Below are 27,242 nucleotides of genomic sequence, written 5' to 3'. Positions count from 1 at the left end.
TTGATGTAATTCTACAAAGAAATCCTACATCTACATAGTATTTTGACATTTGTCATGAATTGAATCATCCGCTCATATAGCGATGTGGGTCATATTTGGTCACTGTTATAAATCTGAGATGCTAGTGTAGTATTCTGCAACTTTTACCATATGCGTTAATATTTTAAATGAATGTCCACGTTCCAAAAGGGTGGCAGGTCGAAAAATATAATCAGAGAAATGTTTAAATAAATACAGAACCTTCGTTTTTTAAATTAAAAAAGGAACAGAAGAAAATGGGTTACCTACCAATTCAATTAATACATAATAAAGCGTGGAAGAAACGACCTTCTGTTGTAGTTATATACCCATCCCAAACTGTTCAATCCAAAGAGCAAACTTAAAATGTAACTGAGGTTCTGTACAAAAGTATTGTCTCAATTGCTTCGTTTGAAAACTATGTCCAGAGATCAAATAGAAACCGTAACTTCGTATTTATTCACTTTAATGAGAACTATTTGTTTGTATTTTTCTGATGATTCAAAATTTGATATAGCGTTGTTTGAAAAATACCTGGTTCAACTACTTTTACATTACAAATAAAAATAGAATAGTGACCTTCATGTAACAAAAGTGAAGCATATTTGCAATTCGTTAGAAGCTCTTATTGATCTGTTTACATGGAAAATGTTCTTGGGCTATTTGAAGTAAATTTCAAGATAGCTACATAACACAATTCTAAATTAATTTAAATATTCAAAAAGAATCTCCATATATGACTACTATTGCTTCATTTTGAAAGCATTGGATAGGATTGGTAAGTGGGTTATCATCTCTGCATCTTATGACTAGCATCCATACTTTGATCTTCCAGGTTCTAGCTTCGGTATCCAGGCGGGACAATATTTTCTTTGTTTATCCAGCAGCGTGCAGTAATTTAGTACTTGAACTGGCAAATAAACTAATGTTACAATGTGGGGTTGGAGCCAAGATAACGTGATAACATCTCCATCAGGCAGACATGCAAGTCTGATTTTAAAAAGTAAAGAAACAAAGAAAACAGCAAAGAAAAATGCTAGATTACAAAAGCTACATATGATGCTCTAAACCATCGTAAATAGGATGAAGTACAGCTCAAAAAATCGAAAATAACAAATGAAACCGATGTATTGATATGTATCATCGAATGAAAAGTAGTCCGTGTGGATGACCATAGCCATTCATGAGATGTGAAATAACTTGAGGTACACTTCCGTGGGTAAATGCTTAGCGTTACTACCTTCGCTGCAGCATATCAGGTTTCGATTCTCGGTAGAATCTCATGTGATTCGGGTGCCGTTTAAGCCCTAAATCCATGCTTCTTTCTCCATCGATTCATTCATCGGCCTTAGGGGCCATTCATAGTATTTCCAAAGCTACATGTTTAGCGCAAAATAATTCGAATATAGCTTATATATTCCCATTAGCGTCTTCACATCATCCTTCTTAACATTACAATGTTTACTTTGAAAGAGTTTTTCCTATGTACCAAAAACTACTATTGGTATGCTGTGAAAAACATTTCAAATGTCAACCTGTAGTCACTTAGTATTAGAATTAGGAATTGGACTTCTAACCTTTGGCGATGTTTGCCCGTTATATACATGAGGGATGACATCCGTTAGCGATTTCACTGCTCGGGAAATAGGAGAGAAAGAAAGGAACGGGGAAGAAAGGAAGAAGTCTGGAACCATTGTATTAGGTACGATCCCGGCACTTGAATGGTATGAATGCAGAAAACCCAAGTAAACATCACTCATGATGGCTTGCTTTAAAAAAAATTGTTACACTTTTTCGACCGAGTGTCCCCACTGGCAATCGAACCCTGGACCACTCGCATCAAAGCGAGAGCGTTAGCGACTACACTACGTGAGGTCACACGTGTAATCATAAAATGATTAGAGAGCAAAGTCAGACTGAAAATCTAGTGGATGAGATGGATGTAAAGCACATAAAGAATAAATTAACGTGCAGTTAATCAAGAGAAAGGAACCAATATAGTGGCTACAGAAGGATAGTAAAAAGTTGGTGATATTGTTGTTGATGATAATGAACATGATTATGATCATGATGTTGATTAAGAAACTTTAAATTCATATAAGTCAAGGAAGTTAGGGAGTAGGAAGTGTAAAGTTTCTGTAAATAAAGATTATTAACCATCTGAAGAATAAAAGGAAAAAGACGAATATTCTAAATTAATTATTTAATGTTATTTTCTGCTGTCAAAGAAAAACTACAGTTTTCGCTGAGGAGTGCGTGTATCTATTAGAAGCAGAAGTATTTAACTTTCGTCGCGCAGAATCCATTCAGGTACTTGATGAAAAGAAAAAAAAAAGAAAAACAGAAAAAAGAAATGAAATCTTGAAGTTTTACGTCCCAGGGATATGCCGGTTAGGCTAAAGGAGACGGTGATGATGAGAGATGAGTGAAATGGTGGAATGAAGAAAGTGGGAGGAAACGGGAGAACCCCGAGAAAACCCACGAGCACGGTGTTTGTCCATCACAAAGTCCACACGGCGCGAGCTGGGATGGAACCAAGGACCCCAAACACCGGAGGTGAACGCTCTACCACTGAGCCATCGCGCCCCCAAAGAAAAAACAGAATATAGATAGTGAGTAGTAAATTCTGGTTAATCGTTCCCGTTTACGTAAGCGTAGCTGAAGCCTCCACTAAAATTACCTTAAATAATATATATTCATTACTTTTATTCTCTTATTTAAATTGTTATAAGAAGTTGTACCAAATCATTTCCACCAATAGGCCACATACTTTCAATCTATGAACAAGAAAAATCTTCTGAGAACGACAGTCCTCGTTGCCGCTATTCAACTTTCTTAATTCCACGTTTGCACTTACCTTTGTGGACTAACAGAACATCTTTGTCGTCTTCACCCGCACGATCAGCACAATGACTGAAAAATAATTTCCTATGTATCCATGTGTGTCAGTGGAACAGCATCTTATTATCTCTATTGTTCATTTTATCTCCTTTCCAACACCGCATCTAATTACATGAAGACTCGCCAGCAAAGATACTATATATATATACATGCTATCTGTATATGAGTATTATTGGACTCACTTCTATACACTGTTCCTGGGGGTGTCACGTCAGTAGGGTCCGGACAAAAGGGCGAGGACAGAAAGGGTGGAGTCAAACTGGCCCCGTGTCAAAAGGGCCCCGCGACAAAAGAGTCCGAGTCAAAAAGGCCCCACGTCAAAAGGACCCGGGTCAGAAGGACTCCGCGTCAAAAGGTCCAGATGCCAAAAGGGTTTTACATAAAAAAAATGCCTGAGATATAGCCTGGAAAGTCTGAAAAGTACAAAAATGCTTATTAGATGAAAAATATTTTGTGGACAGTACCTGATTTACTTGTGTTGAAAGAACATGCATGTCGAAAAAATATAGAATTAATAAAAAAATATTACGACATACCAGACGGAAGAAAAGTAAATGTTGCAGATGGGTACTAATGCGAAAACTGCACTGAATGGGGTATGGACCTCATGGCAGTACTTTGGATTCCACGATATTTGATATTACACAATATCTTTTGAATGGAACGAAGTAGATTTGACACATCAATTTAGGCTAGAATCTTCACACAAATGAGAATAAGAACTCATTTTTTAATATACCTTCATTCGTTTGCGAGATATGGTGCTACGTTTGACATTTGCATCTAGTAGACCAAAGTATCTGGACAGGCAACGAGACAAGTAGACAGAAAAAAGTAAAAGATTGCAGGTGAGTATCGATACGAAAACTGCATTGAGTGAGAGTGTGGACATAATGGCAGTCATCTTGGAATTCCGCCATATTGGATTTCAAACAATATTTTTAAATGGAAAAAGTATGTTTGGCACATCAATTTAGGCTTGAATCTTCCCAGAAACTAGAATCTGAATTTACTTTTTACCTATCCCCATTCTTTTAAGATTATGGTGATTGGAACGAAGGGGTCTGTGTCAAATATAAAAGTAGGAGGGGAGAAAATAGAACAAGTGAATAGTTTTCGATACCTGGGTAGTATTCTTAGTAATGACATGAAATGCGAACGTGAAATAAAAGCAAGGATAGGAATGGCGAAAGAAGCCTTTAAAAGAAAGAAAAGTCTGTTTTGTGGGACCTTGAACAAAGAGTTAAGAAAAAGACTCATAAAATACTTCGTGTGGAGTGTTGTACTGTATGGGGTGGAAACATGGACATTACGTAAAGGTGACGAAAATCGACTGGAAGCCTTCGAAATGTGGGTGTGGAGAAGAATGGAAAGAATTAGTTGGGTCGAGCGGAAAACGAATGAGAAAGTGTTAGAAATGGTGGGTGAGAAAAGAACACTTTTAGATATAATTAGGAAGAGGAAGAGAAACTGGTTGGGACATTGTCTAAGAAGAGATTGTATCATTAGGGACGTCCTAGAGGGTATGGTGGCGGGAAAGAGAGGGAGGGGCGAAGGAGACTAGAATTAATGGATGATATTAAAACAGAAAGATCATACGCGAAGACGAAAAGGTTAGCGGAGGACTGTGGAGCATGGAAGCTTCTCAGCTGCGGCAAGTGACCTGCCAATAAAGGCAGAATACCTATGATGATGATGATGGATTCTTTTAAGAGGTAGGTGTGCTATGTTTCACATTTGTATGTAGTAGGCAAAAGTATAAGAACAATCCAGTAATAATGTGGCGGAGGAAAAGCAAATGTTGCAAGTACCTGTTGTTGGAAAAACTGCATTGAATGGGATGTTGACATTGTTCACCACAAAAATATTCAGATATCATGAAACAAACTACTATAAAATGTCCTCAAAACTTATTTTATCCCTCCAAGTTATTACAGTTAGTATTTAATAGCAAACACACAACGATTTATAACTTCTTTAGGCATTTCAGCATGGTTGTTACAATTTTCCTGGTATAGTGTGGGGAAAAATTGTTCCACGCTGTATGTAATGCTTTTCTCAAAGCTTCTTTCACCGTAACTGTACATATTGACTTTACGTTACAATTCGTTCCAACGATTCTCAGTGGTGTTAAAGTCTATACTGTGGAGTGGGGTTTCGTGCACTTTTGGGCAGTTTTAAAACAAGCATTTCCTTACAATATATACTTTGTTTAGGATCAGTATCTTGATAAAATTAGAAGTCCTCCTCATTCTCAATTTTTCGTACTTTGGTAAAGATTTGTTCTAAGAACGTTAAAATGTATTTCTTTTATCAGAATCTCATCAACCCACACTAACTCTCCAACGTCTGATGAACGTATATAACCCAAACCATTACACCTCCTCCTCTGTATTTTACAGTAGGCTGGAAGTTCTTGACATTTATCTCTGTATTTACTTGTCGAAAATATATTATTCAACCATCAGTTCTATGCATGTTTAATTTAACACATGCAGGTTTAATTTAACACGACAAACAACACATTCCCATCAACGTTTGGGCTTATCATCGAAAGCGCTAAAAAAAATTAAAGTATCTTATATTTCTTAATTTGGATAACACATGGTTTCTTTCTAGCTATTCTACCATTATATCCTTTCCGTATTAACTTCACACGGTACAATACACTGACCAGACAGAACATTGTTACCACCCGCTACTATTTGACCGAAGTCGTTAAGCTCTGCTGAATATCCGAAACTGCACATTAAGAGCATTCTATTGCTTTGTAGTCGTAAAGTAACAATAACAAATATGCTTACTATTAAAATATGTTATGCTTACTATTAGCATATGTGGTAACTTCTCAATATTTTACAAACGCAAGCAAACGAACAGAAGTGTTAAGAACACAATGAAAGCTCTCTTTAATACTTGTGTGTCCCAATACTTCCTTCTACTAGAAACAAATGTCAAACGTAGCACACTTTATCTCGTAAACGAATGGCGGTCAGTCAAAAATAAGTTCAGATAATTTTCATATTCTGATTATTATTCTGATTTCAGATCAGAAAATAACTCTAGCCTAAATTTGTGACACAAATACGTCTTACTATTTAAAAATACTGCATGGTGTACAATATGTGGAATTCAAGAGGCAGCCATGATATACACATAATCATGTAACTCAGTTTTAACCTGTAACATTTGCTTTTTCTCTGTCCACGCGCTTCTTTGTTACTGTCCGCTCATAATACTTTTTTCTATTAGATAAATATGTCAAACATAGCACACCCTATCTCATAAACAGATGACGATGTGACAAAAATGAGTTCACATTTCCATTTGTGGGAATATTGAAGCTTAAATTGAAGTGTAAAATTATAGCTTTTTCTGTTCAGAAAAAAGTTGTACGATCTGCAATATAGCGAAATTCAAGATGGCTTTCACGGTGGTCATATTCCAAATCAATGCAGTTTTTGCAATAATACCAATTGCAACATTTGATTTTCCTCCATCCACGCTTGTCATTATTATTGTTCTGTCCCAACACGTTTGTCTAACCCTGCATACAAATCCACATGTATGTTCTTACAGCAAAATTAAACAAATGTTTCCAAAGGAATATTTTTCATACTAATATGTTTTTATACTTTGATCCACCGGCAGAAATGGAATGTTAGAACTAAGGGAACAGTCATTAATAGATAAAGTCTGATTGGTTTGTTTCGAGAATACAAGTTCAGAGACCCGGGAAAGCAGACTTTCATGGGGAACCAACTTAACCGATAGCGATTGTTGAAGAACAAACAGCAGCCAAACAAAATTAAGATCACCATCCAAGTTTGCTTTTTGTTACTAATAGCTACTGATATTCTTCCTTCTGTTGGACAAACACTTCAACTTAGGCTACTAAAGGGACACTATCCCTTCGTGCATCCCTGATTTAAACTTCTGCTTTGATTTTAGGATTTCTGGCTGTGGGACCATTTCTACTCGCGCCACTTTGTCACAGGGCCCTTTTGTCGCGAGGCCCTTTTGACTCAGACCTCCGTGTTCTCGCCCTTTTGTCCGGGCCCTTCTGACATGGAACCGTTCAAGTTGATTACTTCATCCCGAAAGTGTTAGTAATTAATTACTAGATCATACGGTACTTTTGTCGATACTGTTGTCTTCACAAAATTTCCTGCTGTAAGTTCAGATCGGTATGAAGTACCTGGTGTGCGCTTTCCAGGTACATGCATAGCTAGAGAAAAATTAAGCTCAATCGGCTATTAGTAGTTAGGTTCTAGAATTATGGAAACGAAAACTACAAACCAACGAAATAGGCCGAAGGAATATTTTATAATCCTCGTTATAAAAGAGAAGTTTCTGAGTCTATGAGTAATGCTAATTTCTAGTAGTTAACAGGCGCTACTCGGTAGGTACGAAGCTGTCTGACTGACTGATGTCAATAGATGACGCTAGCATACATACAATTTGAAGATATGAAACTATTGTGACGATTTCATTGCAATCTAAACTGTATTGTTTCAATCAGTGTTTGAAGTGGGAAAAAAGCAGAAGCGGTATGTTTTATTACAATTTTAACAAGACATACCGGCTATCTAAATGTTGAAATACAGTGAGGGTATGTTGCCTAAAAGATTGCATTTCTATTTACATAAGGACTGGAAACTACTGGAGAGCTTCTCTTTAGTTACGTTGGGAGGGGGCATAGAGAGACTTTGATCCATGGCCAACAACTTTCTGAAAAAAAAAAGTATCCACTAAAATGTTCAAAAACTGAGTTTTTATATTAGTAATTTTCTGCGGGGAAAGTTCCCGGGCCCTCCACTCGACTGAGGGATATTTCAAAGCTCCGGAAGAATGGCCCCTACAGCAGACAACCCCTAAATCCACTCATGCTCAAAACATGACATTTATATATGAATTAAGACAAGAAGACATACACACATACATACGAGACAAACGATTCAATATACACATCAAAATATAAACTAGATTAAGTTCTCTAAAGACACCTTTTAATTACAAAAGTTAAGAAAATGATAACAAAAATGTTGAGGTTCTCAACTTAGAAATGATTTCTACATAAGAAATAAAATCTTTTTACGTACAAAGCTATTCGTCAATTACTGTGTATAAAAATGGATTTATTAAAGGTATATTATCATCCACTTCGCAGTGACGGTATGTCTTGAGCACTAAAAAAACAGAGATAGTATGTCTTCATCACTGAAAAACCAGAGGTGTATGCCATACCTCCGCATACCTTCTCACTTCGGCCACTGGTTTCAATTTAATTATCTGAAAATAAATATTAATAATGCTGAACATGAATGCGTTTTGCTGTTTATTATTAAGGCAAGGACAGTATTAAATAGACAGTATAGAAACCATAGAAGTTGTTAAAGTTTACTTTTAGCACAGACTATATTTAACAAGCTTTACTGCCAACATACATGAAACACAGTACAATTAATACTTAATATTAAGTGTAAATAATGTTTTGTGTCAAGCATAATGTAATTTAGTAACTAAGTAACATGAATACATGAATACATATTGTAAAGATTTTTGTCTTTTAGGGCAGAGCTAAAAGATGGTTCACGGGAGATTGGACTTTCACATCACCTTATATTATATACGTTTCCTCATGTATACAATAGTAATAATGAGAACGTACGTACAAGCCTAGGTCCTTCCGGAAATCTCGTTTGGAAGAACTTTTGTACAGAGACATCGTCCTGCCAGTCGTACCAACATGATTTTTCTGTGCGCTAACGGTTCAAAACGCTAACACTAGAGTTAATGCTCTTTCCACCAGGAGAATTTTCTGTCCTGCTGAAGTGCACAAAGCACTCTCATTTATAGATAAACATCGTAGGACTTTTAGGACGTTACGTCCTGCCTGAAGGACGTTGTACGTTCTATCAATAAGTATTACAAATAAATATAAGTTCATCTAAATAACTTGATGATTTCTTGGTGAATTATAGAAGGCCAATGACCATGCGTCTTAGGGCGTCTTGGATAGGTGCCTCTCAATGACCAGGCGTCTTAGAGACTCTGGACCAAAGACCTCTAGGTAACAACTAATGTAAAGTAACAGTATGCGTAAATGATAAACTACTTAAAATTTGATAAAGTTTGACAAACTTTTCCGCCAACAGTTACTTGTAACAACTTTGCAGGGGACAATAAATAATTTGATGCTTCAGAATTTGTAAACAAGAAGGAAGGCTCAACATTTCTCTCTATCATTTTTTCAGGAAATGCTCTTGTATTTTTAACCGACGATAGTTTCGCTGGTTTTATTGCCAGCCTTCTCAAGATCAGTAGAAACTCGGTGCCGATTTTAAAACTATGTTATGCATAAGTTTTGGAAGTCATACAGCATGGTTATGTTCGACTATTTGTCCATCTGTCTGTTTGTCGACATACTGTATATCAGAGCAAAAACTGTAAGAGTTATCGAGAAGAGAATTATTTTACAATCGATTCAGCGTCCCAATAATAGGTTTAATCTACTCTATTAACTCTCTATTCAGCGGTAGAAATCAACCATTTCCGGTTTCAACGTTTATCACTACAAAACAAAAACGGTAGTTAATAGCAACAAGCAATCGTTTCAGTATCTCAAGAGAACATATCACCACCACCCAAAACACACTACTGAAACTCGAAGTAGTTTAAAATTACTAGTATTTCCGGATTCAATACTGATTTTCATATAGCAAAAATGATATAAAAATATCGAGAAGCGATTTTTTGTGTTCGATTTATCGCGCCTAGAATAGGTTTCGTCTCCTCCGTTAACCGGAAGCGGTAGAAAGAAACCATTTTCGGTTTCAACGTTTATCATCATAAAACAAAAATGGTAAATCATAGCAACAAGAGGTTTCTCGTAATCAGTTCAGTATCTGAAGGGAACATATCATCACCACTCTCAACATTCTAATTAAAACAAATGAGATTAAAATTTACTGGTACATCTGGTTTGAATATTGATTTCCATAAGGCAAAATATGTAATAGATATCGAGAAGTTCTTTTTCTCAATCGATTCAACATCCTAAGAAAGAGTTTGGTCTCAACTTTCATCTATTTGTTGAAACCGAAGGTGATGCAAATCTACGATTTCCGGTTACAACAATGATCGTATTACAAATAAAACAAAAATAGATATCAACAAGCATTTTTTGGCAAAATTTCATTACCGCAAAAGTATGTCAATTCTAATTTACTGTAGCATAAAGTGATAGATATCGGTCAGAACTTCTGGGTTCAGTATTAATCTCCATAAAGCAAAAACAGCGAGAGATAGCAAGAAATAGCTTTTCGATATGAAAAAAAAATAATGAAATCTTTGAGTTTCACGTCCCACGATTATGCCGGCTAGGCTAAAGAGACGGTTATGATGAGAAATGAATGAAATGATGGAATGAAGAAAGTGGGATGAAACGAGAGAACTCACGCACACGGTATTTGTCCACCATAAAGTTCTCTTGGCGCAAACTGGGATTCGAATCAGAACCCTATGCACTACTTTTTGATATGGAATCGACGTCCAAGGAAGAGATTTTATTTTTGATCTAAATCTTCTATTACAACCAATAGTTATAAATTTATTACTTCAAGTTTGAATAATGAATTCGCGCAGCTTGGAAGTCTACCATAGTTTAACAATCCAAAACTACTACTACTACTACTACTACTAATATTATTATTATTATTATTATTATTATTATTATTATTATTATTATTATTATTATTATTATTATTATTATTATTATTATAGGACCAATGTAATGGAAATAGTCAAAACTGTGGCCTCAAAGAGAATCACCACAAGCGAAAAAGGAGGTTCGTGTCTGTAGGTTAGTGTACGCGCATTCCATCTTAAAGAATTGGGTTCGACTCCGATGGCAGTTCATGTGATTCGGATCTCACTTTAAGCTATAGGTCCACGTCTCATATAACCTCCAAGCTGAAAGGGACGCTTAACTCCAAATAAACCAAAACAACGAGTGAAAAAGGCACATGATCTAATCAAGAGAGTTTATGGATGATTTTGTATTTGCAATTTGTATAGGTCTACCAAATGCTTTGATAACAATTAAACTTTGAAATAATACCGTTGAACACTTTAGATCTTTGTTGATTCCAAACTTCAGTAATCACTGCTTTCTCTTTCCATTCTTTGCAAGTGTGCCGTTGATTTTTTTTTTCTCTACGTGGGTGAATTTATGCACGAAAACAAACTACAAAGTGTGTGTATGTACAAACACCGAAAGCGAAGTTCTTTTAGAGTTATGAGTAGCAGAAGTCTTGAAGAACTTAAATTCAAAGTTTTATTGCAGAAAAACTAGCAATAATGGGATAGGGGATTTCAAATGTACACAGAAAGTTATATCTTCTTATGGACTCTTGAGACAACTGCGCATGGGATTTCACAAGGAAGTAAGGCTTCTCGGAAATTCTATGAACGAAAGATAGGTCTGCATGAGTATGCGTAGAAGGATCGGCTATCAAGGGAATGTGTTTCGTGTAAGACACATCAATATATTTTGCACAGACAAAAGATGGTAGGGGGTACTTTATTCACTACGTGTGTTACATAATCTCCAATAGTACACTCGGAGAAATAGATAGTTTTCATCTCAAAATTCGTTTGGCAACATTGCATTGGCCCAAGAGTAAGAGCTTCATAAGATACTGTAAAAGAGGTGACATGTTGTTTGTAGTTTTCTGAATTTGTCTTGCAGCTAGACTATATCAACGAGCTGTGCGTGCCATGATTTTTTCCCATGCTTTGTATTGGAATAGTCATATCAAAGAACCAGCTTCTTCCAGTGGTTATAAAGTACGTTAATACGAGAAAATATATCTAGACAACGAATGAAATGAAGTAATGAAGCTGCTTCCTTCTGGTATGATTGAAGAGGTGGATGCGTTCGAGCTTCGTATTTTGATAATTCTGGATACAATCATCGTTGAAAACTGGTTTGCTTTCCTCTAAATCTCTTCTCTTTCTTATTCACATAAGGCGAATAACAATATTAACCAAACTTGATATTGATCATTAGTTATTTAATCGTAATGTATATTGTTTCCTTTTCCCTATGTCGGGGGCCACGGTGGCAGTACTAGAGAGCTTACATCTAGTGCGTTGAGTCCTTGGTTCGACCCCTGGCTAAGTAAAGAGGTAGCCAGGTAAGGCTGTTAAAAGTGACCTTACACGGATTGCCATGATATTTATACCAAAGGTACCTCATATCCAAAGATAACTTTGACCAGAAAATCAATTCCAAATTCCTTCAAATTTCGAAGTTATTGTTGAAAATTCGGAAATCAAAAATTGCTCATATGTCGGAAACGACTTAAGTTACGAGGATGAAATAAAGTATGAATATACTTTGCTTAAAACGCCTTACCGAAAACTAGAAACAATATATTTCACCTTTCAAATATGTAGCGAAAAGCGTGTCGAAAATTTTCGAATTCAAATATTTTTGCTTTATGTTCGAGTGAGCACCTTATATTTTCAACCATAGAAGCAGCACCAACCCACATATGATGTATTTTGATCATGGCTTGATACTTGCGGTGCAAAGGAGAACCAACACGGACACGGCTGCAAGATATGCAACCTATGTTACGCCATAAATTTTTTGACTATCACGAATACTGTCAGAAGTCAAAGATGGTCGTGTTTGAGCTTCTGACTCGTCATGAATATTTCTACGTCGGAATATACCTCTCATAATCGTACCTCTTCCAGAAACAGCGTTAGAGCACTAGTTGTCATTGACTTTCAGTATGCCTTAGTAGGATACCAATATTTTAAATCGTGATTTACAGAAAAGAAAACGTTTTTGATTATCCTTACATATAAGGCTTACCCATATATGTAATGTACGAAATTTTATAATGCACATGATGATGATACAAAAATATTCAAAATATTTTTGCAAGGTCTTTCCTGTATTAGAAAACATTACAAGGAAAATAAAGGATACTGTATGTGGAACCTTCAATTTTAATCACTATGTGAGTTTATTACTGGAATTTTCTTAAAATCTCTGTATACTGAACAATCTTAGTAAAATATCGAGCACATGAATGGTAATAAATTTTTGTAGCGACATATGAACATCAAACTGTTCGATTCCCATGTGTACATTCACAATTTTACGGCATTAGACTCGAAAACCCTATTGCATTTGGAAACAAATCAATATAACACCTGTATGTCTTCCTACTAATATGTCGAGATCTAACCTCGAATTTAATGGTGTGGGTATTTTCTTTCAGGAAATGAAGATTGATGCTGTTATCTTCATTCATCATTGCACGAGTTGTGTTGATTTTGAGTTTAACGTACCTTTCAGCAGCGAGGCTGAATGAGGCGTTGACTTACTGATTAACGTGGAATCCGAACCACATGAGCTTCCGCCGGGAATCGAACACGTGTCTCTCACGCCAAAGACGCGTACGCTAACCGCTTAGTCACGAAAGGAACTCTCGTTCATCATTTCAGATGAGTAGAAAACTGCCTAAGACAACTGATAGGAATCTGTAAAAAGAATATTTAGGTCTCTTTCTATCAACTCTAGGAAGCCCAGAATGTTTACAGATGTGACTTTTGCGAAAGAGCGTGTACACCTGTCTCAATCGTGCTCTTCTACTTCTAATCCTAATGTGTTCTCTGCGATGAGCTGTCGTTCTATTTATTGAACTCCCTCGCCGAGGCCATCGTTATAATTAAGACGATTACCGAAAGTTTTATGCAAACAAGAAGCTATCCGATGTAACAATCCAACTTGAGGAAGCAACTTATTGTCCAGTTGGTAACGTAGAAGACAATACTTGTCCAAGAATACCATGAACGGTCTCAACAACCCAGCGAATTTTTGTAACATAGCGGGAAAAGTTCGCCTCAGCCGTAGATAATTGCCTGCGATTACCTTTTAGTGTAGGCATTAAAACTGTAAAACTTCTTTCTTCCAAATATTCAGTTGTATCCCGAGAGCTATGATTCACACAATAAATATAACATTTTGCCATGAGAATCGCTAGCCCGTTTGGACCTTATATGTTGGTCCCAGCGTATCTACGATATATCCAGTCTTAAGTATAAATAGTATAATGGCTTACATAGAGGCAACTTTTGGGGAGGGGGAAGCAGGGTACGATTTTCATTAATATTCATTATTCGACCTCTTGCCATGTCGAATATATCTTCATCAAAGGTCTTCCAAATGGTCAATAGTATTGTGAACTTTCGTTGCCACAATAACTTTTTCAATTGTTATGAGCTTTTCTCACGAACAGGCCACTCCGACCTAAGAGGGTAACTTTTTTTTTCGAAAGACGTCATAACAGATATACACATATCCGAAACTTGCTCCCTTTCCAGTCCTTTTAGTCCTTTGCAGCACTAAAACTATTCCAATTGCCAGTGCATAGTTTAAACAAAAACGTAACTGTAGTTAAATGACAGTTCGATTATCAGCGGCACTAGCTCCCACGGGGTTTCTCGAACGGATACGATTATGAGAGTTATACTATCAAGCAGGAGTAAAAGTGAAAGGAAACGCGGGGGCACGACATCTCCCCACTTCCAGAAAATATCTGTGACGTTCCCCTGCTTTCTAAAAAAATTACAATGGGCAAAGATACGCACGGGAAACGGCGTGGCGTCATGCGTTCCCCTACTTTTTCAGATCCACTTTTACCCCTGCTGTCAAGTAGAGCCATTCATGACAAGTCAGAAATTCAAACTCGACTATCTTTGACTTCTGACAGCATTCGTGCTGACCAAAAGGCGTAACGCGGGTTGCATATCTTCCTGGTATGTTCGCTTTTGTTTTCCTCATTTTACACCAAGTTGCACCGCGAGTATCAAACCATGATCAAGAAACATCATAGGTGGGTTATTGCTGCTTCTATGGTGGAAATTACGTGGTGGCTCAAACATAAATCAACAATATTTGAATTCGAATATTTTCGACACGCTTTTCGCTAGAAATTTCAAGGGCGAAATACATTGTTTCTAGTTTTCGGTAAGGCATTTCAAGCAAAGTATATTCATATTTTGTTTCATCCTCGTAACTTAAGTCGTTTCCAAGATATGAACAATTTTTGATTTCCGAATTTTCAACAATAACTTCGAAATTCGAAGGAAATTGAAGTTGATTTTCTGGTCAAAGTTATCTTTGGATATGAGATACCTTTGGTATAAATATCACAGCAATCCACGTAAGGGCACTTTTCACCACCTTATCCGGCTACAACATTATTTCGGACAACATCGTTTATATTTAAGCGTTTCACTGGACACATCTTTTATGTTATATGTTTCTACTTTGTTCCCAACTAGTGTCAGTTCAATCCAATATGTAATTTTTAAAGTTTTCTGAGGAAAAAGTATGTAATATTGACAAATAAGTTTTTATTTTTTGCCGATTGAAGATGTCTATGTCAAACAACAATTTTGAGACCCAATCGAGCTGTACTAAGGACACAGAGATAAATCGAAATTATTCGTAGACATTACAAAGCACGGAAAAACAAACCAGTATGAAAAATAGAAAATGATTTAAAAATAACGCAATTCAATTACGCAAAAGAGAGGAGTAATATCGAATTTAAAAGTATTATTGTTTGGAATATCCAATATTCTTTCAATTGCTGTGAATTTTTGGAAAATTGCAATATTGCTTGGTTCAGTGAACGAAAAGAAGAAAACTAGAATACAGAAAGTGACATATTTTACTCTGGGATAGTATGGTGCATGTGTCTATGGAAATATAGCTATTGAAACAGAGACAGGAACGAACATCTATCTGCTTATCTATAGGTTACTATTGTTAGTGATTGATTAGTGTATTTGAATGACAAAGACAGAAGGAGAAGCGTACAATATCTGTGCAGAATGTGTGAAGTGAAGCACGCTACATTCAGAAAGAGCCATTGTTTTTAGAATTCCATCGTGTGCCCCTCTCACTCACGTACACACGTTTGAATTTGTCTACAAAGGTTACTATTTCCCATTGACTCTCGAGAGCAGCTTTTGAACAACATAACTAGGTACAATCTAAATTAGATACATGCAGCAAAGGAATAAATCACTTCTGTACATGCCGCTTATTAATAGTTATGGACAGAAATGATGATGTAGAGTTGGAGTAGTTACAAACAAATCACATAAGTTCATACTTTGACCTTAGCTTCGGAAGGAAAGGAACAACTTTTAGTGCAGTTACTTTTCAGTAAGTTACTATCCTCAGTGTTAAAGAAAATTTTACTCCTTTATCATTTTCAAGTAACTTCAAAAGAATTTATAGGAAAAGGAATGTACATTTCCTTCATTATATATAGATATGTTCTTTTGCTGGTGATTGTACTACTATATTTCCAAAATTATATAAAAGACATAGGCTACTACAAATAGTAACATGTGTTATTATGATTACTACATCTATTCGGCCTCTCCTGTTGCCCTGCTTAGGGAACTAAATTAATTTCACAGCACACGTTCTGTAGCCTAATGGAAAGATTAGGAATATAGATGAACAAATGAAATATTAAATGGATGGATAAAATGTAATGGAATGCATCATATGAAACCACTCTATTGGTTCACCACGAGATTCATATACCAGGATCTAGAATGAATCTTGTGATCGCACGCCTTAAAGCGAAAGCTCTAATCTGATATTACGAGAGGAAGTCAATATCGCTGTCCTACAGGGTGTTACTAAACTAAAATATCAATGATGTTTCTAGTAAAGGAATGCGTAGCCCATAACTAAAGACTTAAATTAATAGATGGTAGAGATAGAAGGTGAAAGAATAGCCCTTCCCGCTGGTCTTGTGGTTAGTGTGTCTGTCTTTGGTTTCGCGTTCGATTCCCGATGGAAGAGCATTTAAATCAAAATGCATTACGATAATTTGGATTCCAGTTTCAACTGGAGGTCACGTCTCGTATAGCCTTGGTGCTGAAAAAGACTAATAATGAAAAGCTATTCCTAATCTTCAATAAGGAAACTAATAAATGAGACTTAAATATGATTAACAAAAAAACGAAGTAAAATCATGCAATTCATAACAGAAAATGTATTTTTTATTTCTTTGTGAAGAGGTAAGGTACAGATGATAGTTATCATGCTGGGCTCCGCTAAGATGAAAACTCACCGTCTCGAGACTCCAATGTAATCCGATGAATGGATGATTGTACAAGTATATTTCAGTATGACTCAGGGTCTCAACGCAAAACAAAATCTGCGGTTTAGATTGCTACAATAAACGTAGCAAGTATAATTCAGTTTTACATGTTTTACCTTGCATTGTGTTCTCCAGTTCATGCAAACGCGGGGACGGAATAAGATCCATAATGACTAGGTAAATAACAATATCCTTTGTTCTAATATTTCGAAAAAGAAAGAATGCCGACGAGGACACAACAGAATCCACTTCTATATGAGAGAAAGAGTTTCATAGATGCAGAAAACTAACTTTTTCTAGATTGCAAATATATTAAAGAAGAGTAGCGTTTATGTAATATAAAACTCAGCAGTTTTTTAATAAGGAAAACCCAACTATGATGTACAAAATGCTGCCATTATGCGGCTTATGTCAAAGAATTATTTGAGCTTTTCTTTTTAAATGAATTTCCGTTCATCAAATTTTCCATTCTTGAATAACCGTGCACTTCGTACATAAAACTACGAAACTTATTAAATAGTCACAAATCAATTTATAGCGAGTCATCTATCTCCTATAAACATATTTACCCGTGCGAAGAACGGGCATTTCAGCTAGTAAATAAATAAAAGATAGAAGACGTTGAAGGCAACCTTGCTACTACTATATTAAAGTTTGAATGTGGTGTGTATTCATATATTAACGAGATAATTAACGTGCTTGTAGTAAAACATGGATTAATTAAATTATGGTAAGTCAATTTTTAATAACTGACTCTATGATTTTTAATCACAACACTCAACATTGTTGCCAGAAATAGTAATGCACTTTGTGCATACAAGGAAATAAAAGAAAGAGAGAAAGAAAAACTATAGTGCGAGTATTAGGGAAATGAAATAAATATCGACGCCAGGATTGTGTCATTTAGGTCTTTTGTTATCAAGATTACGCTGTCTTAATTTCCTTCATTTGAAAAAAACGTACACGCCTTTAGCGTGGAAGACCCGGGTTCAATCTCCAACTGGAAATCATGTTGTTTGGATCCCACATTAAACTGTAGGTCCACGTCTCATATAGCCTCGCCGCTGAAAGGGTCGCTAAACTCAAAATCAACTCAAGTAATCATTTGAAGCTAAAATATGACATATAACGATAATTATGCATGTTGTGCTGTATAGGTGGTCGCTTACTTTGAGGGGGAACGCAGACTGAAAGTATTTGTAAATAATATTGCCTGGAGTAAATATTTCGAGCAAAAAGGAACGGAAATGGGGAATGACGGAAACTTCTCAGTGATTCCATATATTATACCGTTTACCTAACATTGTTAGGATCATTAAGTCTAGGAGGCTCAGGTGCGCAGGTTATGTAGCCAAAATGGAAAATTATAGGAATACTTCAAAATTTTAACTGGAAACCCAATCGGTAAAAGACCATTAAGAAGACCTAGGCTCAGGTGGGAGGACATGATTAATACTGTTTTCGCAGAAATAGGTATTTAAAATAGAAACTGGATTCAGTTGACTAAGGACAGAAGTCAATATCGAGCTCCTGCGAATTAGGCACTAAACTTCCGGGTTTCAGGCCATAAAGTTTTTTTTCTTTGTTCAGAATATCACATTTACGAAACTTTTTTTCATAATCTTTTCCACATTTGCATTTTATTTCTTCCGTGTTTGTAAATATCTAGTTTGCTTGTAAAATATGGGAACAACCGAACTTGACTCAGTAAACAAAGTTAATTTTATTTATTCTAAGTAATAACAGTTTTCTGAATACACAATATGCCTCCTTCAGCAGAACGGGTTGATATTTAAAAATTGGACAAGTTCCGAACCTAAGGAGAGTCAGGATTTCAAAAATGCCAGATGTCAGATGGTTAAATGTTGTATATACATGACTAGATCTACAATCCTTTAAAGAAAGAAAACTAAACACTAAGTAAAAAGGAACTGAAATTTTAAAGTTCACCAACTTAATAAAATAGATCAATTTAATAAAATAATTCAAATTATTATCGACTACAGCGCCTCCAGAAAACAGTGGCGTTTCAACGTGAAAAATGTGGTCCGAAATTATGCCGGAAATCTAAAGGAACCGGATTAACGATAGCTGGATTTTCGATTGTCAAATTGTGTTACAACGAAGTGAAATCTTTCAGTTTAACCCCACACGAATGTGCCCGTTAGGCTAAGGGAGACGGACGAGTAAGGCAAGTAAATGATGATGGAAAAACTGGTGAATGAGAATGTGGGAGGAAAAGGGACTACATAAAATATACGGACACGATGTTCACCTCAAACTTACTTGGCCAAGAATCAAACCAGAGACTCCAGTACCAGGGTACAAAAAATGAAATGAAATCTTTGAGTTTTACGTCACACGATTATGCCGGTTAGGCTAAAGGAGACGGTGATAATGAGTAATGAATGAAATGGTGTAATGAAGAAAGTGGGAGGAAACGGGAGAACCAGAGAAAACCCACGAACACGGTCTTTGTCCACCACAAAGTCCACACTGCGCGAGCTGAGATGGAACCAGGGACCCCAAGCACCGGAGGTGAACTGAGCCACCGCGCCCCCACCAGGGTACAAGTTTTTATGTTTACGCATAGAAGGTTTTACATCCTTTTACATTTCTTTCTTAAAGATCCCGTCAGTTTTCCTATGCTCATAATATATTAAATATTCTTACGTGGGTTTATGAACTTTTAGTAGCCGGTATTTTCACGTCTGTATGTCGATCTTCAGTATAGTAGCAAGATAACATCACAGATAATAGAACCGGCGATGACAACGAAATCAACAATGATTTCCTGCTTGATCGCTAAGTTGATCGTGGTGACGCTTGTGATCTGTGCGCTATCTATCGGATTCCACTACATTTAGCGCGTAAAAGCTTGTTCATTTTCCAGTTCCGTTATTCTGAGATGTTTACTTTCTGATCAATGACTGAATATCTTTACAATGATGATATGATAATAGCAATAGTTCATGATCAACTAATGTAAAGAAGTAGGTTTATATCAGTGAAAAGCGCAGATTATGTTATCTAGCTAATATTGGATATTCCTTATTCAATATTTCTGTATACAAATTAATGGAATACATTCATGGTATGATGGTGCAACACTTTTCAATGGATAAGAGGGAAACTTGTGTCAGGGAGAAGTGTAATTTGGAGGAAATGAGAAATTCGAAAATTGCACTTCCGTGCATTTTCGAATTTCTCATTCCCTCCCCCCAATTTTACTTCCTCTTTTTAAATGTTTACTTCTTATCCCTTGAAAAGCGTTAAAGCAAGGTACGGCTGTACTTCCAAATGATTAAACAATATAATTAGGTACAAAGTATATTGTAAAACTCTGTCCCATATAGGTTGTAGGTAGAGCGTTAATAAAAAGAGCGTCCGGAATCGACTCCCACTACCGGCTTTTATTATAAAATTCCACTATAAACAGTATTTACAAAATACTACAAAGATGATTTCTCTAAGTTTGCAAGGTTAGATATAGGTAGTCTTTGATCGAAAGGTCGCAGACAGGATCTTCACAGAGCCCCGCAGCAGGCTAAGCAGAGTGCTGTTAGGGATCCCAATGCTCCGTGGCAAGCAGAGCGTTGGTTAGGTGACCACAGAGCCCTGTAGCAGGCTAAGCCACGAGAGAGGATAAGCCAAGAGTCCCGTTGCAGCTTAGATGACTAGGGTAGGTTATTCCTAATGTTCCGTTGCAAACAGAAGGAGAGGCACCAGAGAACTGGTCCAGATCCGCTGTCGGCCATCAAACCAGGGTTGCCACACTCGAGATTCGCGATGATGCCAAACACGGGTCTGAATTATGATAGATTTTTGTAAATTATGCCAGATTTTCAAATCATCTTTCCTAACTAATTTTAAAGACACGCCCCTACTTATCTTCATTATTTTAATGAAGTGTATTAACTGTATTCATGTACAAATTTAATATGACGCTGTTAGGAATTATGATAAATGGCACGTTATAGGGGAGGATGGTCGAATTTATATTTTATGAATGGATAACATTTTAAGAAATATATATACAACATGCCGCTTCCGACACAGCCCTGAAGCATTTCTTTTAGTGTATTACTAGTTGTCCCCTGACGCTTAAATCCCTCCCCTCTCAAATTGTAAATTGAAAGGAACAGAAACATCCCAGATAATCATACATTCAGGTGTCAGTTGGCAGTAATAAAACTATGGGTAAGTAAATATGTTTTGCAGTCACGTTTGCTATTTTTGAACATTTGCGCTTGCTCTGAATTCAACAAAAATTACAACCGCAGAAATACTGACTGGTTTCATTGCTCCAACCATCGCTTCAACTAAAAAGAATAATTCCCGACGGTCTTTAAAACCATCTAAATTTTCGTTTTTTTTCTTTTTAACAAAGGGTAAAATGAAATTATGCTAGATTTGGCCAGGATGCTAAAGTCAAGATGCTAGATGCTAAATGCTTGTGGATTATGCTAGATCTAGCACCAAGATGCTAGATATGGCTTCACTGCATCAAACTTATAGGGGTCCTTGGACGGCGTTGGCGCTGCTGCTCCGTTGTAGTCGTCTGCTTCGTGAGAGGAGCCAGAAGTCCGTCGTCTTCAGGTGATAGTGGATCCATCTGGTGTGTAGAATCCTCTTGAAAAAACATGTAGTGGTGTTTGTAAACATACGCGTGAAGTCGTTTGTATATAACACCATGTGGGACATTACAATATAATTACATATCTAGTAAATCCTTATTTAGGACCGAATATAGCGTTTCTTTAGAAGAAGAACAATGGCTTCAGTAGTCACCTTGAGGAATTAACACAACTTCTCTCAGAACTCACTAGTCCTTGTCTGTAGACAGGAAACTCATTTCAGGGCTACCCAGTCTTCTTTTATTTCTAGATATACTGTTTAGAGAGGTAATAAGCCTGGTGTTGGTCGCACTGCTGTCGGCGTGGCCACATGTGTCTCAGATTCTATTCATTTTCGAGTGATTCACATAGTTTCCTACTGCAAGCTGTTGCAGTGGAAGTTTTCTTCCCTCGGTTGCTTACAATGTGCTCCTTATACACTCCTCGATCTGAAGCCATTACAAACGCAATCTGCTTCAGCTCTATCATCAGTTTGAACAACCAGTCTTGCTTGTTGGAGATCTTAATGTCTATTACCGTCTCTGGGGTCCGCACTAATCGTGGACGTCAGGTGACGGACTTTCTTGAAGGGAGTGGGTTGCTCATTGTCAGTGATGGCAGTCCGACTCATTTCTCCATTGCTCATTCTCCATTGCTCATTTATGCCTTCTGCATCTGAATGGGCCCCCCAAATACAGAGTAATTGACGCCCTTCATGTGCAGTGCTTGTTTGTTGACCTCAATGACGCGGAGGGTGCTTTCTGATCTTTGTGGCAGTGATCACTTTCCGTTATGCTTCGAAGGTCTCCCTGTTTGTCCCCAGTTTCCTCTCCGACGCTTCAATCTGAAGCGTGCTGACTGACCTAACTTTCGTGCACTCAGTGATTTCCAGTGCCGTAATGATCTTCCTGTAGCTGCTGTAGCAGAGCCTTACGAACAGACTCTTCTCAATGCTGTTCACGGTCTCATTCCAGAATGTGGGGGCGATGGTCCCCGCTGGCCAATTCCTAGATGGTCTGCGGAAATCCGTGAGGCTATCCTGACTCGTCAGCGGGCTCTTGATACTTTTTAATTGTCATCCAACAGATTAAACTCTTCAGCAATTTCCTGTTCTGCGTGTTCAGGCTCAACGCTTTATAAAACTCTCGAAGGACCAAAGCTGGAAAAATTATATTTTGTCCCTGAGTTGTTTACAGTGTGACGTGTCTACAGTGTGACGTCGTTTTCGCTCTTTTACTGGTAATAATTCTTCTGTTGTTGTACCTGGTTTATCTGTAAGTAGTGTTTAATATATTTATTTTTAAATTTTATTCGTGCGACGATCTGCATTTTTCAGCAGCCGTGTTGATCGTGAAGGAAACAATCTCGTTGCTGACGTCTCCATTAAAATTCAATCAATCAATCAGTTGAACGGTAAATATCCATATATCATTCCTTGTTAAATCAACCATATTTTCAGGAAAAAAAACTCGTTGTCTCAGAATTGAATGAAACTTGGTGTACATGTAGGTCTCTATGATAGATAATCTTGGACCAAATTGAAGCCCTCTACGGCCTGTAGTTTTAGAGTGCAGGGTGGTAAAAAATTGACAAATTTTATTATTTTTTTATATATTTTTTTTAGAACCTTGTTAATTTCAATTGGTCATATTTACCGTAAATATTGAGCTAGAGAGAAAAATAATATACCATTTTGAAGAGGAAAGAATACGCTACAAGATATGTCAGGAACATTTATTTGAAAGTCAAACATCATTTTCTGGGAAATCCCGGTAAGATTTTGGATCAGAGATATGTCAGAAAGTGCCCATTTGATTTTCTTGAAATTGAGTACCAAGGTAGTCCTATATGTTCAGCATAAGTGTGCCAAATGTCAGCTTGAGCCAAGAATGGGCCTGTAATCTACAATGATTTTCGTGTGACCATGTCGGGAGAGTCACTTCACACCATGAATTCTGACACCATGAGGTTTTGAGCTTGGTTGATTTCACACGGGATGACCCAAATTCCATTTTCTACCATTGAAACAAAGGTAGTAGAAATTACACATCAGGTCGTGAGATGGCGGCAAACATGCTGTAGTGGTTGACATCTAACGGACGAAATTGAAACTTCAAGTGCATGATTTTTTTCATTGTCTAGCAAAGTTTATTATTATTATAACTTATGTGACTAAAACAAGGAACATAAAAAATAATTCTTTAAAGAGTCTTTACAAATCCATAGAAAAGAAAATGTAGAATATATGTGTTACGAAACTTTTGTAAGCATATTTTCAGTACATGGGGGATAAATCCTTGCTTCTAAGGTCTACTTCTTTAAACATATTGGCTCTAATTAGCATCCTACACAAAACACTATGACAACAGTTTGTAAGAAGGTTTGAAAATAGACTTTACAAATAGAGCTTCCAGCTCGTAAGTTTAAGCTGAGCGTTGTTTTAAGGAGATGGACTCACTGACACAATTAGAAGCCTCCGGAACTGTTGCTCCTGGTTAATGGGAAATAATTAACGAGTGCCAAGGTTGTTGATCTTTTGCTCCTTGCAAGCTATGAATAAGAGAAACTTCCCAAGATTAAAGCAAGAGAAGGGAAAGAGCAAGAAGCCCGACATTTCGTAATCATGTTTATTACAGTCTATACAAATTCTCAAGAACAAGTGAGGGGAAAATAAAAGAAAAAGATGTTTCGTAATAATTGTCGCATCTCTTAGCAGCACGAAATCCAAAATTCCTTTTCATGCTAGAGCTACCTTGTTAGTTAATTAAATGTTTCTTCTTTTTAGAAGAATAAAAGGACTCGGAGTGCTAAATGAAGAGCATATGTATGTTGAATTCGTCTTATTAGTTTCGTTTACTTCTTTTGAACAAAAGTGACAAAAATTCTAGGAATTAGTATTAATTTACACAGAAGACATTACCTTTAAAGTTTGATAATACTAATTAATCTGTGCATTGAATGAAATATTCCTAACGAGATCAAATATTACTTATCATTATTTTCTGACATATAATACACGTAAATAATAGATTGAAATAATGATGTCGTCATTTCTTCTCTGTTACCATGTGTTTGCTATATTTTTATTCGATAGAAACGCGTGAAACGAAAGAAATGTATCAAGGATGTTATAAAATAGAGGATCTGCCTGTAAAACAAAATCGTGAAGACATTCGTCACAGTTTCGCCACCCCTCCCACTCTGCCCGCTCCGACCAGTAAGATCGCAATAATTTGAGCCAACATTCATGGCAGAAACGAGAGTAGCCAATCATATGTGCCGATGGTCGGTTGTTTTATGGCTTCATAAGCTAATAGAATGAAGATACATATGGCCAGATCCTCTGTTTTATAACATCCTTGTCTGGTATAAACAAGAACAAGACTCAAAATTATACACAATTCTACTATATTTAGAAGACGAAGAAAAGTTTATGGGAGAAGGTAAAGATTAAGAATATGGAGACAACTACTTAGAACATTTACGAGTAAAATCTACGTAGTAACTCGCAAATAAACTTATTTCTACAACCGCTAAATCTGTAAATAAAGTGCTAACATAATTAATGCTAACACCATTATCAAGCACGATAATACATCATAAAATGTGTAATAACATATCATACTCCTTTTATGAATTTACTCCATAAAGATATTTTGGCAATAGCAATAAGTTAAATATGCAAATTGTAATTCAAGTAGAAAAATGCGTCCTTCCTGAACTTTAACTAACACTAAACATACAAAGCACATGTTCTCAGGCTAATTCTGTCATAAATTCTTGTGTATGTGGATTTCTCGCTTTAACATTAGTGTAATTGGTAACTAAATTTGTTTTAAGCAAGTAGGCTGTATTTATTACTTATTTGAATACGATTTATTTTCAGGTTAAAATTGACATTTTCTTGTATGATGGATTTGTCAAAATTCCCCCTGGATAGCCAAGTATGCACTATGGAAGTAGCCAGTTGTAAGTATGAACATTACTTTTATTCAGAGTCAGTATTTATTTATTTATTTATCTAATTTATTTTTCAATTGGATGACTTATCAGAAGCATAACGAATTTTTTAGTGTCTTGAAAGGAAATGTTTACATATATTTTTGCTAAGGATAAGTTCAAACACTCGACCATTTGCTGCGCGGCCACTTGCATCGTTGTTTGTGAAATATTATCGTGGTGTTTTAGCGACTACTGACGATATCGGCAGTATTAATCTATGGATAGACGTTTAAGATGAAACTTCAGAAGAAACGAGTTTCTTTCATAAATTTAGTTTATAAATTTATCAAGAAGAAAGTGAGACATTACTAAACTTGAAGATTAAATATCAAACCAATCACAAAACAATGGAAAATATATTACTTACTTACTTACTTACTTACATGGAGTTTAGCATCATTTTCCACTACAGAAGGCTTTATGTGATGTAGTCTACGTATGATTCAAACCATATGAACTCTCAACGAGAATCAAACACGGACGTCTCGCACAAAATCTGATTATTTTAATCATTTGGTCAAGAAGGCACCCAGGCGAAATAAAGCACTGTTTATAATTCAATTATATAGATTCAAAATTGAGACAATTCACTATCCAGTAACATGTTATAGTAATTTATCCGTATATCTTAAATCCCATGACCCACATTTTCTGAATCATCACAGTTGAGATTTTAAAACACTGCCCCTTCGGGAAAAGAACTCGTATATTTAACAGTTATGGATAGTGATTGTGTTTCGATAATGTTTTATTTATACCACAAAAAGTCTCTTTAATACTACATGAAAAAGAAAAATATATTTTAGATAATAAAATTAAAACAGCTAGACAAATGTGAACTTAGTAATATTAAAATAAAATAATATTAATGATAGGTGATACTATCTTTGACTATATCTATGTTTGTGTTGATGTAATGACGTGAAAGTAAAAGATGACCTAAATGCCTTTAGAAAAAATACTAGTTTACTTCCAGTCATATAAGAAGGCATTCCACTATCTATGAAAACAATAATGGAATGAAATGTAAAGCGCAAAATGGAAAGAAGGAATCTAAATAGGAAAAGCCTAAATGTATCTGCTAACGAGAAAAAGTGTATAGTTTACGGTTTATAATGCATTATTTGCAGTATTATGTGCAGTTATTTTATGTCAAAAGTACATAATAGAAAATTAAGAGCATCAAGTGTGATGCGCTATTACAGTCTAAAATATATGGATATTGCTTTCTTCTTGTTTAAACTTTTCATAAAATTTTAATAAAATGTCACAAATGTTCATTCTACTGCTCTTTTCTTATCTTTGTCTTTGTATTCTTCTGTAGCTGTATTTCAAATTACCGGAAATTTTATCTCTTTAATATATAATTCTGCATCGGAATCTTTAGCCATGGTCACGCCTAATGGTCACTCGTCTGCATTCAACAATACCCGCCTGTGTATTGGCAAATCATAAATTTAAAAAAAACTTGCGACACCGCGACGATACA

The 27,242-nt window shown here is 36.2% G+C and overlaps 1 protein-coding gene across 1 annotated transcript in view; it reads left to right on the top strand.

The window, feature by feature from the left end:
- The window catches only part of LOC145679813 (glycine receptor subunit alpha-2-like), a 640,671-nt gene that overhangs the window by 514,316 nt on the left and 99,113 nt on the right, over positions 1-27,242 (top strand). Inside the window, exon 4 of the mRNA XM_081750341.1 lies at positions 25,638-25,720. Coding sequence (XP_081606467.1) covers positions 25,638-25,720 — 83 coding nt within the window. The remainder of the gene's footprint in view (positions 1-25,637; positions 25,721-27,242) is intronic.

This window comes from Thermobia domestica, chromosome 2 (genome assembly GCF_964235325.1).
Source record: "Thermobia domestica chromosome 2, izTheDome1.hap1.1, whole genome shotgun sequence".
Taxonomy (NCBI): domain Eukaryota; kingdom Metazoa; phylum Arthropoda; class Insecta; order Zygentoma; family Lepismatidae; genus Thermobia; species Thermobia domestica.
This window is presented reverse-complemented; position numbering and strand designations above follow the sequence as displayed.